Source organism: Pseudophryne corroboree, chromosome 4, assembly GCF_028390025.1.
Source record: "Pseudophryne corroboree isolate aPseCor3 chromosome 4, aPseCor3.hap2, whole genome shotgun sequence".
NCBI lineage: Eukaryota > Metazoa > Chordata > Amphibia > Anura > Myobatrachidae > Pseudophryne > Pseudophryne corroboree.
The window spans coordinates 295,162,596-295,178,035 of NC_086447.1; the positions used below are offsets into that span (position 1 = coordinate 295,162,596).

At 45.3% G+C, this 15,440-nt stretch overlaps 1 protein-coding gene across 6 annotated transcripts in view; it reads left to right on the top strand.

Moving 5' to 3' along the window:
* Positions 1 to 11,422, top strand: part of GPR160 (G protein-coupled receptor 160) — a 58,883-nt gene extending 47,461 nt beyond the window's left edge. For all 6 annotated transcript variants that reach the window (XM_063919601.1, XM_063919605.1, XM_063919603.1 and 3 more), the window contains one exon: positions 10,243 to 11,422. In XM_063919601.1, the coding sequence (XP_063775671.1) occupies positions 10,243 to 11,338 (1,096 nt within the window). In that variant the 3' untranslated portion in view covers positions 11,339 to 11,422. The remainder of the gene's footprint in view (positions 1 to 10,242) is intronic.
* The last annotated feature ends 4,018 nt before the right edge of the window (positions 11,423 to 15,440 follow it).

The following is a 15,440-nucleotide window of genomic DNA, read 5'->3' on the forward strand; positions in this document are numbered from 1 at the left end:
TCCGTATTGCTAGTCCAGTGCAGTTTTATTGCATCTCATAATTTCTGCATTGTACAATGTGACTGTGTGTGTGCATATAGCTGCGGTGTGACCTCCATTTCGTGTATCTCACTCAGATTGCTATCCCTATATTCTATAACCTGAGAGGGCTAAGTGCTTCAGATTTATCATTTACTATAGGTAGTTCACAGGATATACTCAGTGTGTATTTTTCTCTGTGATTGCTAGTCACCATATACCTCTTGAATTCCCTGTTTGTGCTGATGCACTGCACAGGGGGTTCTTGTCAGGTATTGTGCTGCTGATATTGTACTGTGTTGCCTTGTATTGAGCTTTCGGATATGTCCGCTACAAAGGGCAATGGTGCTGGAGCTGATCCCTCATTGTGTGGTGGTGACGCTGCAGACACATTTGAGGAAACATAGCAGCTGAGGGTTCAGGTTCTGGGGGATCCTCACTCCCAAGTGGGACTGTAGCAACGGGGGTTCAAAATGACCCACCTTGGGCTACCTTCTCCACGCTATTGAATATGCTGGTAACTAGACTAACGCCCCCTATGGGACCTCCTGTGCCGGTACAACCGCTTATGGTCCCCGCGGTTAACCTGCCATGGGCAGATCAACTGTCCGCTCAGTTACAGCAATTGAACCAATCACTGACTACTCAGAAGTCTAACCCTCGCCCGCCTAAGACCAAGGGGTCCTCTAAGCGGGCCATTACTTACTCACGATCCACCAACGTCCCAGACTCCTCGTCTGATGAGGATGGCGTTTATACTGACCCCACAGATACTGATCCCGACGTGTCTGATGGGGAATCTGTTTCACAGGTAGATGTTCCTGACTTGTTGGAGGCTATCAGCACCATTCTTCAAATCACTGATGACCCAAAGCCTGATGCTGCCCCTAAGAAACCGGACAGGTTTAAACGTCAGAAAGGGGTTAAACAAGTTTTTACCTCATTCTGACCATTTAGTTGACATACGTCAGGAGTCCTGGGAAAATCCAGGAAAGAAGTTCACGCCTCACGAGAAGATGCTGGCTCGCTACACCCTCGCTGCAGAGCGAAGTAAAAATTGGGAAACACCCCCGCCAGTGGATTCGCAGGTGGCGCGGCTGGTGGTATCCTCAGCTCTGCCGGTAACTACTGTCGCGTCTCTGAAAGAACCGACAGATAAGTGTGTGGATGGTTGTTTAAAGGCAATTTATACCCTAACTGGTGCTGTGCATAGGCCCACCATTGCAGCGACATGGACTGCAGAAGATGTTGAAGCGTGGGATCAGGAGCTGGAGGCGGAGTTGCCTTCCAACGCTTCTGATCATGCAAGACAATGTCTGTGTTATATTGTCACAGCTTCTCATTACATTAAAGAGGCGGTATTCTGGTGGCCAAGGCTTCTACTACGTCCATTTTGGCTCACCGGATTCTCTGGTTACGGTCCTGGTCTGTGGATCTGGACTCTAAGGAAACCCTGGAGGTACTCCCTTTTAAGGGAGATATTCGAGAGAAGACCTCAACAAGATAGTGGCTGATTTAGCTTCTGCTAAAACAGCATGTCTACCTAGTACTGCTTCTTTGATGCCGAAGGCTAAAAGTACTCCATTTCGCTCCTTTCGTCCTTCAGGTGAAAGCAAAAGGACAGGCGTACCCAAAACAGGTTCGCGCTTACAAACCCACTAAGCCCAAGCCCAAACCTAAACGGGCCTGGGCTGCCCGTCAGCCTGCTCCCAAAACTGAAAAGCCTGCCCCAGGGTGGGGGGGGGGGGCGGACTTCTAGGGTATACCCAGGAATGGTTGAAGACCACTTCCGATACCTGGGTACGGGAAGTCGTCACTCGAGGTTATGCCGTATCCTTCAAGAATCGTCCCCCTCATCGATTTTGCCTGACGGACGTCCCTTCGGATCAGGTGAAGGCAAAAACTCTTCATTCGGTGGTACAGTCCCTCCTGGACACAGGAGTGGTAGTACAGGTGCCTCTGGCTCAGAGAGGCAAATTCACCGCTGTTCCTAGTCCCGAAACCGAATGGGTCCTCCCGGCCCATTCTCAACCTCAAGTCCTTGAACAAATTTGTGAGGGTCTCCAAGTTTCGTAAGGAAACTCTTGGCTCTATTCTGGCCATGGAACCTGGGAATTATATGGTGTCCCTGGACATACAGGATGCTTACCTGCATATTCCCATTGCAGTGTCGTATCAGCAGTACCTGAGGTTTGCGGTTGGCAACCTCCATTACCAATTTTGGACATTACCTTTTGGTTTGACCACGGCTTCGTGAGTCAAATGAAGACTGGTAATGAAGACTGTACTCCGCCGCCAAGGGGTCAGGATCCTACCGTACCTGGATGACTTGTTGATCCTGGAAAATTCCCCAAAAATTCTCCTACGCCATCTGGATTTGACTATCCAGTTTCTGCAAGCCCACGGGTGGCTCATCAACTGGAAGAAATCTTCCCTGGTCCCTGCTCAGAGCATGGTGCACCTGGGGGTGTTGTTGGACAATCAAAACCAGCATTTGTTCTTGTCTTAGGAGAAAGTCCTGAAGCTTCAGGACAAGATTCGATGCTTCCTATCTCATCCGCAAGTGTCGATACATTTGACAATGCAAGTGCTAGGTCTCATGGTGTCTGCTTTCGACATGGTGGAGTACGCTCAATCCCATTCCCGCCCTCTGCAGAAGCTGATTCTTGACAAGTGGGACTGCCTGCCTCACCAGATCAGGTCTCAAATGATCTCCTTGTCTCCGGAGGTCCGTCTGTCACTGAGCTGGTGGTTTCAGGACCAACGATTGAGCAGGGGTCGTCCCTTCTGGATCTCCAACTGGGTCCTCCTGACGATGGATGCCAGTCTGAGAGGTTGGGGCGCGGTGTTGGAGCAACACTCCTTTCAGGGTCGGTGGACCAAGGAGGAGTCTGTCCTCCCGATAAACATTCTGGAACTGCGGCCGGTGTTCAATGCTCTGAACTTGGCCCAGCATTTAATACAGAACAGACCTGTTCAGGTACAGTCAGACAACGCCACCATGGTGGCGTACATCAGTCATCAAGACGGCATTCGAAGCCGCATGGCAATGAGGGAAGTATCAAAGATTCTTCAGTTGGCCGAATGCCATCTGCCAGCCTTATCGGCAGTATACATTCCCGGGGTCCTAAACTGGGAAGCGGACTTTCTCAGTCGTCAGGACGTACAAGCCGGATAGTGGAGCCTCCACCCAGAAGTGTTTTAACTCCTCGTGGACAGGTGGGGCCTTCCAGATGTGGACCTGATGGCATCTCGACACAATCACAAGGTTCCGGCTTCAGAGCAAGGACAAGGGATCCTCTTGCAGCGTTCGTGGATGCACTGGCAATTTCATGGAACTTTCAGCTGTCATACGTGTTCCCTCCGGTGTCACTTCTGCCCAGAGTAATAAGGAAGTTCAAGCAAGAAGGAGGAATCCTACTTCTGATCGCTCCAGCGTGGCCCAGACGGCATTGGTTCTCAGACCTTCAGGGTCTCTCGATAGAGCGTCCCCTTCTACTTCCACAGCGCCCAGATCTCCACGTTCAGGGCCCCTGTGTATATCAGGATTTGGCCCAGTTGGCTTTGACGGCGTGGCTCTTGAAGTTTCCGTCTTGAGGTCCAAATGGTTTTCTGGGGTGGTCATTCAAACTATGTTGAAGGCCTGGAAACCGGCTTAAGCTCTGATTTACCATAGGGTCTGGAATTCTTACTTTGCTTGGTGCGCATCTAACAATCCTGACGCTTACAAGTTTAGTACGGCCAAACTTTTGGCCTTTCTACAACAGGGCCTGGACTTGGGCCTTCGTCTGGCCTCCATCAAGGTTCATATTTCTGCCTTGTCGGTTTGGTTTCAGAGAAAAATTGCAACTTTACCTGATGTTCATATGTTCACTTAGGGTGTGTTGCGAATTCAACCTCCTTATGTCCCGCCTGTGGCTCCTTGGGACTTGTCGGTGGTTCTAGAGGCGTTGCAAGAGTCTCTGTTTGAGCCCCTTGAATCGGCAGACCTTAACTGGCTTTCTCTTAAGGTGTTGTTTCTGTTGGCTATTGCCTCTGCTAGACGGGTGTCTGATCTGGGTGCCTTGTCTTGTAGGTCCCCATATCTGATTTTTCACCATGACCGGGTGGTTCTTAAAACACGTCCCAGGTACTTACCTAAGGTGGTGTATTCTTTCCACCTTAATCAGGAGATCGTGGTTCTGGCCTTTGCCTCTCCTGAATTGTTTTCCAAAGAGTGGTCTTTGGATGTGGTATGGGCTCTCCGTATCTATGTGAAGAGGACAGCTCCTATCAGGAAGTCTGAGTCTCTCTTTGTACTGTTCGGTTTTCACAAACGTGGCAGGCCTGCTCACAAGCAGACCTTGGCCAGATGGATTAGAATGGTGATTGCACATGCTTATGTACAGGCTGGTCGTCCAGTTCCTGCTACTATAAAGGCCCATTCTACTCAGTCTGTTGGATCTTCTTGGGCGGCCCTTGAACAATTGTGCAAGGCGGTTACATGGTCCGCAGTAAAAACGTTCATAAAGTTCTATGCCTTCGATACTTCCGCCTCCCAGGATGCTTCCTTTGGACGCCGGGTTCTTGTGCCCGCTACAGTGCGTCCCCTCCCATAAGGAACTGATTTAGGACATCCCCCAATGTCATTCTCTGTGGAGCCCAGTGTACCCCGCAGCAGAAAACGAGATTTATGGTAAGAACTTACCGTTGTTAAATCTTTCTGTGAGGTACACTGGGCTCCACAGGGCGCCCACCCTGATGCACTTGGCTTCTCTGGGTTGGTATGGCATTAGCCGCTGACACTTTCTCCTGTCGTGAGAATGTGGTGTGTGTGTCTATTAACAGTTGTTGTTTCTTTTGCCTGCTACTGCATTGGACTTGTTAACAAAAACTGAGTTCCTGTGCACGGAGGCGGGGTTATAGAGGAGGCGACGCTATGCATTCTGGGAAGAAGGTCAAAGCTTTGAGCCTGTTGGTGCCTCGGATCAAGATCTTACTCTACACCCCCAAAGTCATTCCCTGTGGAGCCCAGTGTACCTCGCAGAAAGAGATTTAATAACGGTAAGTTCTTACCATAAATCTCGTTTTTAATCTATGCCTTTATTGCCATTTGTGCAAGTTTGGCATATGGATGCTTTCATGATTTATCTTATTATCTTTGCCACTAGCAGTGTACGCATATGTCATGCATGATTCAGATGTTGGGGGAAGAGAGGTGACTTTTTTTAGCTGGTCTACAAATAATTGCAAAACTCCAATCACAGTCAGGTTTAATTATTTATGAAAAGAAGCAGTCATTTCAAGGATTTGCCATTTTTAATTGACAGCCGCAGACTTTCTGATTCTTGAAAGACCCAGTGTAGCATTAAATGGTGATGACTCATGTGCTTTGTCCATAAAACCCATTGAGTTGTTCAGAAGCCCAATGCAGAAAAATAATCTCTCAGAAAAAAAAACTATTTGAGTAGCTCTCCGATAATAGGCTGATTAACTAAACCTGAGATGGATATAACTTGGCTTTCCTGGGTTAACAATACTAGTAATTCATTGAGCGTTTAGTAAAATGCTTAAAATATACTGTACGGTATATTATTCTTACTAGTATAAAGTTATATAAAAACCACAATTGTGAGGTTTTTTTTCACCAAAAAAAGTTTTTTTTGACAACCATAAAATAGATTAAGGTTACCTTTGAAAATATATTTCAGGAAAGCAACAACTTCAAAAACAAGATATTTGGTACTTACTGTACCTTTAAATCTTTTTCTATAAGTCCATCTGGAGGACAGTTCCTGAATATGGGGTGTAGTAAAGGGGTTGAGTTAGCACTTAAGAGGTTAACGTTTTAGTAGTATATAAGATTCTCCCCTCCTACCTCTTCCTCAGTTCTTATTTAAAAGGGGAGAAAGAGATTTAACAGTAAGTACCAACATTCTTTTTTTCTCCCTCCTCCATTTGGGGGACACGTCTGGACAATAGGGATGTATAAAAGCTGCCTCAAGGGTAGGGTATGCTCAGCCTTGGCAAAACACAATGCTTTCCATTCAAAAGAAGCATCCCTGGACACAGTTATGAAATCTGTACATTTTTAAATCTTGGCTTCAAGAGCCATGCCATTAAATTTATCTTGATCTCCTGACAATCGGCCCCTGAGACAAAAGTTCTTGTTAAAGTGGAAGTCTGATCCCTGGACCATCTGAGCCATTCTGGTGCTACTAAAATTACTGGAATTCTTTTCTTCATCTTCCGGAGTACTCAAGGAAGCATGGGTATCGGTGAGAAATGTAAGCTAGATGACCTTTCCAAGGAAGAACTGTAGCATCTATTAGAAAGGCTAATGGGTTCCTGACTTTGCAACAAAACTTTGGACATTTTGTTGTTGATACCAAACTGTTTAAGACTTCTGGATGCAGAGTCCATTTCCCTGTATGAATGGACTGAAAATTCTGAAAGTCTGCATTTTATTTAATTATTTATGGGATAAAAACTGAAGATTGCTGGAACATAAATCTTGGCCCAAATTAGTATCTGAAACCATTCGCTCATCACCAGGGAACCTTTTGTCCCACTCTGATGATTTATATATAGTACTGTTGCAGCATTGTCCAATTGGGTTCTTTATAAGTTTTTTCCCCTAAATAAATGATTGTGCTTTCTTCAATGTGTTTAGAACCGCTCTTCGTTCCAGCACATTGGTCCAGAAATGAATTAAGACTTCCAATCAGATGGTTCCGTATAGTTGCCAACCATACCAGGAGACTGGCATTGGTTGTGATAGCCAATCCTGGGCGATGAAACACCTGCCTTTGTTCAAGTTTCTGACCTGGTACACCACATGAAAGACTGTCTCTTTCTAGTGAAAGAATGATTAATTGTGCTGATAATCAATGGTTGGAATGCATTCAAACTCTGTTTAATTGAAACATCCTGAATGCAGTCTTGCATACCAGACTGCTTTGCACAAGAACAACATCTGTCCAAGATCGTTCCTACAAGAATGAATTGATAGACTTCAAAAGATTCTGAATTAGATTCTGAATGTCTCTAATCTTTTCTGTTGGCAAAATGTTCCTGGCATTGAAAACAGTGCCTAAAAACCTCAGGCACTTAAGCTGATTTTCTTCCCGCCTCCCTCCTAACTTCACTTTCCACAAGTTCACTATCTATTGATGGCACAACTATCTCCTCTAGCACTCAAGTACGTTGTCTTGGAGTTATCCTGGATTCCTCCCTGTCCTTCATACCCCACATTCAATACCTCTCACAGTCCTGCTGTTTCCATCTCAAAAATATTTCCAGGATCCGACCCTTTCTCACTCTGGATGCTAGAAAGACTCATCCACCCACTGGTCATCTCCAGATTGGACTACTGTAATCTCCTCCTATCTGACCTTCCTGATAAACCCCTCTGTCCACTTCAATCTATCCTCAATGCTGCTGTCTGGCTCATCTTCCTCTCCAAGTGTACTACGTCCACTTTCCCTCTCTTAGAAGCCCTACACTGGCTCCCGCTCCCCTTCCGAATCCAATTCAAGCTTCTCACACTGACTTACAAAGCCCTCATCCATTCCTCCCCAATTACATATCTGATCTGATCTCCATTTACACTCCCACCTGCCCTCATGCCGCTTCTCCAGCCAACTGATTACTTCCTCCAATTCCTGCCTCCAATATTTTGGCAGTCATGCTCCCTACCTCTCCCTATCAGACTATCCACCTCTCTACAAAACTTTAAACTGGCTTCATCAAACCAGTCTTTCATCCCAACCCTCTGTTACATGCTCACTTCTACGCCGTCTCTCATCATAAGCCTCTGCTACACTTCTACCCAATCTGTGTCACCCCGTCTGTCTGCCCCTCCCCATCAGAATAGAACCTCTCATAAGCAGGGTCCTTTCCCCTCATGTGCTTTTCCCTGTCTTAGACAATTTTCTACTCCATATTCCCTACAATGGCACCTAACCCTTGGTTTCTGCCACCCTGATGTAGCAATGTTAACTTAATATACCAAGTATTTGTCCTACATCCTACATTGTAAGTCTTTTTTTTATTTTTTTGTTTGGCGCATTTGTTTATGTACTTTCTTAGGTGCTGCGGAACCCTTGTGGCACCATCTAAACGATAATTATAATATACAATAAGAGAATTCTACAAAACACAATATTATACATAACAAACATCCATCCATACAGGTGGTCTTCAGGTTGCCGGCGGCCGGGCTCCCGACGACCAGCATCCCGGCGCCGGAATCCCGACCACCGGCATACCGACAGCTTTTCTCCCTCTTGGGGGTCCACGCCCCTCCACCGTGCCCGCAGCGTGTCGAGTGCAGCAAGCCCGCAAGGGGCTCATTTGCGCTTGCCCAGCTATCTGTATGCTGGCCGCCGGCATTACATACATACATACATGCACGCACACACGCACACACACACACACACACACACACACACACACACACACACACACACACACACACACTACATAAATATATGAATAGAATTAATACAATTTGTCAGATACTTGTCCCAGACTTCCAACCATAGAGGAGTGGGATGAGAGGAGCTTCACAGCAGCCTTCTATGATCTCCCTTTCAGATGTTTGACTGTATCTTGTGCTGCATCTCCTCCGGGCTGCCTCATAGTTAGTCTTACCTCAGTTTGTTACCCTTTTGGTTAAGGGTGGGCCCTGGGAACTTCCGCTGACTATTCTAACCCTTTCAATAGGGTGAGAAGAGCCCATTGACGTAGATTCAGCCACCCCCTTAATTATGCAGAGGGGCCTGGTTTGACTGTACTTCCTGCTTCTACCTGATGTCATCTGTAATAGGCGGCAGCCGTGTTGCATAGATAGCGCCTCAGCGCCGATCTCGCAATCAACCTGGCAGAGACTCCAACCTCTGCTATTGAATGCAGCTGCTGCTGCCAGACACTGGCATCCACCCCTGGCGTGCACCTGCTTGTGACTGCACACCAGACTGACACTGACCAGGCACCTGCTTTTCGGCAACAATGGTTCCCTGCTCCTAGCATGCACCTGCTTGTGACTGCGGCTCTGCTGCTGGACCACTGACTGCACTGTTCTGGTCAGGTGGCCCCTGCACCCACCATTCTCTGTGACCACCATGACTTTTGGCCACCTTGTGGACCATGTCACCCGCAACCTTTCTCAAGCCCTGCACCAAGGCCATACAGCAGCCCCAAGCTGTATGACTGCGGGGTTGCTGCCCTGTAGTTAAGAGTGGGTGACTGAGGTAAGAAGGGGGCAAAAAATTACACACACTGCATGTGGATGGCACTCACGGTTATCCCAGTGGCACAGTATTTTGCCAGATGGGGAACCAAGTGCAGCAAGGAAAGGGTGGCACTCGGATCTCTCAAAATAATATAAGGCAGCAAGAACAATCTAACATTTTAAAGTATTTTTCACACTGTCGTCAGTAAGTGTCTTCGTTTCTTCCCTGCATTTGGGAAAGAATGCTACCAAGCCTGTCAGACCTGTTATTTTTTTATTATTTACAGTTTCTTATATAGTGCAGCATATTCCGTTGTGCTTTACAATTGGAATCAACAATGATAAGACAAACTGGGTACTAACAGATAGACATATAGGTAGGAAAGCCCTGCTTGCAAGCTTACAATCTATAGGTAATTGGGAAGGATACACAATGATAGGCTCTATCTATAGCATAGCAGTCACCAGATTGCAAAGACCATCCTGATGGGATGTAAGTGTATGTGGGCGGTTCAGGAATTTGATAGGCTCGCCTGAATAGGTGAGTTTGCTTGAAAGAATCCTCAGAATTGTCTGCCTTCGCTACAGGTGATCGATATATTATAGAGCAGTGGTTCCCAAACTTTCTTGAATCATGGCGCCCTAGAGAATCTGCATTTTCTTTAACAGCACCCCTAGGTCTAAAATATTAAATAATAAATCAATTGTATCTGTCATTCCTTCGGTTCAGTTATGTGGTGGCGTAAAGAGTTGTGTTTCTGATTGTCCACATGTTTTATGATTGCCACTAATTCTGGGTTTGCCTAACACGTTGACCATAAATAATTTGATTTGGTTATGGACCACCAATCCGAGGCACCCCTGCAAGAGCCTCGCGGCACCCAAGGGTGTCTAGGCACACAGTTTGGGAACCACTGTATTTAGAGGTATTATAATGTTTACCTGACAGATTAACAAAGGTATGTTTATGGTTGTACTTAGACACTAACATCAGTGGTTTGTTTTCCCAGGAAGAAGCTGCTTATGGATGAGATCCTGTATGCAACCATGTCTGATAAGATAGTCACTTTTCTTGCTTCAAACAAATCTGACCTGGATCCAATGGCTGGACATAAAGTGCTGTTCACAGACATGGAACAGCTTGAGCCCAGCTGCATATTGATCCTGTTACTAACTGGAAAAGTACTCCTGAACATATTTATATTTTGGGCAAGGCACAAGAACTTGAGTGCTAGTTTCCTGGGCTATTCTTGCATCGCCCTGGCTGGTACAGACTTTGCACTTTTATTTGCTATTTCTGCCATTCACTACTTTCAGGATGTTACAGTTTTAGGTGTTCGGTTCACCAGTTACCATATCTGTCTGTTTACACAGATTATATCTCGCACATATGCGCTCTTGCATATTCCAATTTTCTTGGTATCTGGTGTGGACTACTATTTCACAATTGTGAAGTCTAAAAAAATTCTCTGGATTTGGCCTGGACTGCTGTACACAATTTGTGTCTTCCTATTATGGACTGGAGCATTTACCTATGTTCTGCTGTCTCATTATGAATCAATAGTATTGGACAGTGAGCCACCTATAGACAAGTGCGAGTTATACATCAGCAGCCAAAGTTTTTTCTTGTCTCTTGCCTTTACTATCACCATTTTATTGGTGTTTGCTTTCTGCTGCTTTGAAGTGGTGACATTAATAAAATCTCTGAAGGTAATATCCTATGGTAAGAGCACAGTCGTACTATTGTCATTCCCACCTGGAGACAAATGGCCGGTCCAAGGAAAGAGATATTTCACAGCTGCTCTTCTGTTCTCATTTTTGGGCTCTTGGACCCCGTTTCTTGTTCTTCAAATATTCATATTTGTTTTGTGTGCTAACATCCCAGGATATATGGACATGAATGTCCCTTGGCTGTATTATATGAACAGTTTCCTAATTGGAGTTGCCTTTGGTCTAAAATATCCCACTCTACAAGTGACGGAGAATACTTTTTCCACTGACCCATTTATTGGCTGGAAATACTGTATTCTACCTTTTATAAATGCTGAAAAAAACGAAGACCATTCTTTCCTGAACGATTTGCCATCTGCAGTTACGGTTAATTAATATATTTATGCATTTGTTTTTTAATTTTATTTTGAATGTAAGCTTTTTAGTTTATACACAATAAAGCAACTGTTCTTAAGGTCATATAGATGGTTCTTTTCCTGCTTATACATAGGCTGCATATTGTTATGAAAGATACGGATATTAAAAGCAATGAGGTGTTATGCTAGCGGTGGAACTCAAGCAGCAATAAATAAAACTACAGCTCCCAGAAGCCCTAGCTGTCGGGAGCTGCTGGCAACAATGGCTGGATGGAAGCTGTAGTTTTAGAGCTGCCTCACTGAAGTGCGGTGCCGGATATCGGCGCTAAGTACACTGACTGCTGTGCATGTCTCCTGTTCGGTCGCACAGGTCACTGCCTCTACTATGTAAGTGACAAGTCTACCCCCTGGCCGCGGGTGGCACCTCCGGGCAGCGCCCCTCTTCTGCCGACGCCCCTGGCGAGTGCCATACTGGCCAAGGGGTAGATACGCCTCTGCTCTGAGGTCACGTGACATGTCATATCCTTGTAGGCAGGGGTGTAGAGAGCCACACTGGGCTCTGGTAATGAATGGGGGGCATGGCCTAAAGTGTATAATTTGGTTTTGCACGCTCCACAGGGGCACCATAATAACCCAGAAGAGGGGAGGGCACCCGGCTTCCTACCTCCTCAGCCGGCACCAGTGCCAAAGTCTTTGCATTCAATGTGCGGGTGCCATCTTCCCAAGGATATCACTTGGAAGATTTTTCTAGCCTTAAGTATACTGTAGGTATACCGGGGGGAGGGGCAGCGGACATGGGTATACCTATTATTTTGTAGGTATACCTGGCACTTTAGCACTGTGACAGAGGTTACTAAGGGCTGGATTCAATTACACCGGGAAAAGTGTGGTAGCCCCCGGCTTTAACGCCTAAGGCTATTGAATCACAGCCCCTTTTCCTTGCGTGTTAACCCATAGAATCCAGAATAAGTTCCCAGAGCTATGGGTTACCAGGTTGGTGGCACCCGCAATCCGGCCATTTAACGCAAATTTGTGTTTGAGTCTTCTCAGGCTTGAACAGAAATGTGCATTAACTGCAGCATATGGGCTGTTGCAGGCTACACTTAAATAGCCCGGCAGATCAATTACCCACAGTAATTAACCATGGCTAAATGAATGTGGCCCTAAAACCCAGTTTCCTCTTACTTCACCAATGGCAGCATTTCACTCTGTATGAAAGAATACAATCCAAATATGCAATTGTAAGAATCGTGGAAACAGTGATGACTAATTCCCGAGAGATGAGAGCACATAACACTCTCCGGACTCTATCAACCAAATGCAGAGAATTTTATCTCTATTATAAAAATTCATACACTTTAGGGCAGATAGAGAGTTGAAAGCAAGTCCGTGTTATCTCCACCTGCGGTGCTAAGTGAGGTCATACTAACAAAATAAATGTGGTGGTGTTGGTTTTGTTGTTTTTAATGCGCAAAAAGTTATACCAATTAACAGGATCCCTTTTTTATACTGTATGTTTGTTGATTTAAACTTCTACCTCAATGCAGTGTTTAACAGAAGCCTGGATAATCCGTTTGAATTAAGGCACATATACAAACTTGCATCTAAAGAGCGTAAATACATCATCTTCATTTAAAATCCTTTTTATTGTAATTATTATTATTATTAGTATCTTACTTGCGACAATACTGAATTATTGGTGATCCACTTGGCCAAAGGAAGAATACTAGCACAAAACAATTACATGAGGCAATTATTTTATTACCTTCATTACATTCACCAAAGCATGACTTGCCTCTCAAACACTGAATGTTATACCTATGAAACTGCCACTTAAATCCATTATAATTTGTGTACTGGAAAACTGCTATATAATATAACTGTTGAAATGTCGTCTCCTATTTGACGATAAGGACTCAGATATAAATGCTTAGTACAATTCAGGGGAGGATCCAGAACCAAATGACAAGGGGGACACCATGACAAAGTGGGGAACAAGTGTTATTTGTGTGTCCCTGGGAAAGTGGGTGTTGCCTCAAAGGGTATGCCATATCTGTATAACTGGGAGAGGGTGATGGGGAGAGATAGGGGGCGATGGAAAGGCAGTGGGTGACGCCAGGGGGATTCAGCGAGTGCTGTAGAGGATGACTGTGAGAGGCAGCGGGTGACTGGGAGTGAGCGTGGGAGACGGAGGGGCAGTAGGTGACGGGAAAGGGTGACCGGAGAGGCAGTGGGTGGCAGGGAGTGATGGGGAGAGGGAAGAGTGACATGGAGGCAGTGGCTGATATGGAGCCATGCATCCTGTGGTGCCCAGGTTGCTGTCCCGGATGGTGTCCCTGCTGCAGGCGATCAAGCTGCTGTCCTCTGCATCCCAGTACTCCATGCATGGCAGGAGACATGGGCTTGCTACTGAAGTCTGGTGCTGAGGGCCGACTGCTTGCCCACTGTCTCTGATCCCAATCTTCCTGATGGCAAAAGAAAAAAAAATCCCCAAAATTACAGTTGGCACATGTCTACATGCTACCCCCCCTTCCTGAGTCCGCCAGTGGTACAATTTGTTATCAAATCATAGATACAGCTGTTAGATTATTTTTGCTTATCAAAAGCATGTCACCAAGTATGTTCCAAACTGTTTTTATTTGTTAATTACAAAACAATAACAGGATATATATTACTGATTGGTAAGTAGTGGGTAAGAGGGTTTGGAAAGACACCAGTAAACTTGTGATTTTTCTCAGGCTATGCCTATGAGGAATCTATAACTCCATAGGACCTTGTATACAAGAAAAAATCCGTGTGAGTTTAGAGACTGCTTCTCTTACTAAACGTTAAACTTCACTTCCACCTTCTTTTCATCCTTAAATATACTGTAAATTATTTCCAAATTAAATAATGTGAACTGGGATAGGAAGTGACAGTAGCTGGGAATGCCAAGCCTTTCCGCTGTGCTAGGTCATTCTCCCGTTAGCACTGGGTATTAATGGCACTCTTCAATTGGCGTCAAGAAAATTTTGCAGCTGTGGATAGGTACCATAAAGCTGGACGCCAGGCTCAGAATTTACAAATTAATTGTTTCTAGAAAATAGAAGAGGAACCATTATCTACCCTCCAGTTAATGCAGGATATAAAAAGATATGAGGGGTGTGCAAGAAGTTTGTGGGTGTGCAGTGCATAGGTAGATATATGGGGTTATATTTTTAACTACTTTGTTGATGCAATTTTGTCCATTTGGAACTCCATCTTGTATATGTATGACCTCATTGCTTTATATATGTACATTTTATTAGGACTGGTGCTTTGCAGACATATAGGCACCAGCTAGAAATATCACGGGTCACGTGACGAAACTAGTTAGGCCACGCCTCCTGTCTGCACACCTGCCGAGGTATCCGATTTGAAAGCATCAGCGGGTTTGTTCTCCCCGCAAGCCGTCCTTCATCTCCACAGAGATCCCAGAATAGCCGCGGATCTGAATTCTTGAGCCGCCCGTATCAACATACGGCTCCCCGTCAGCCGGATAAACCAGCACACGGCTTATACTTTACAGTGAATCCACGGCTCCCTCTCCCCTGCGGCATTCGCACAGTGGGCATTGCAGGACACATCGCCGAGGACGCTCGGCTTTGGACCAGCCCACCTAAGGAGAGGTAATTGAACAATAAATAACACTGGATCACTCCCTCAATTTATTATTATGGGATGTCTACTGCACTGATCATTCACTTCCAATATTAACCTTACGGCTACTACCATCTATTGCTTTCCAACAAACAGCTGGACTTTATTTCCTTTTGTGGAATTCTATATAGAGAACTGACACAATTTGGTGTCTGTTTAAACGGATAAACTGAGTCAAGGTGTGCCTTTTTATATCCAATAATTTAATGTCCTCTTTTACTGCTATTTTATGCTTTTTCATTAATAAATCAATTTATATACATACATCGGTTCTCCTAAAATTGTACTGTCCTTTCCCTGATACTTTGCGCAGCTGATTTTGTCTGTTTCTATATAGGCACCAGCTAGAAATATAGTCTCACATTAAGTTACAAGCTGTCTTTCACCTTTGACTTAGTGTGTAAGACAAAGGGGTCTATTTACTAAGCCTTCAAAGGAGGGAA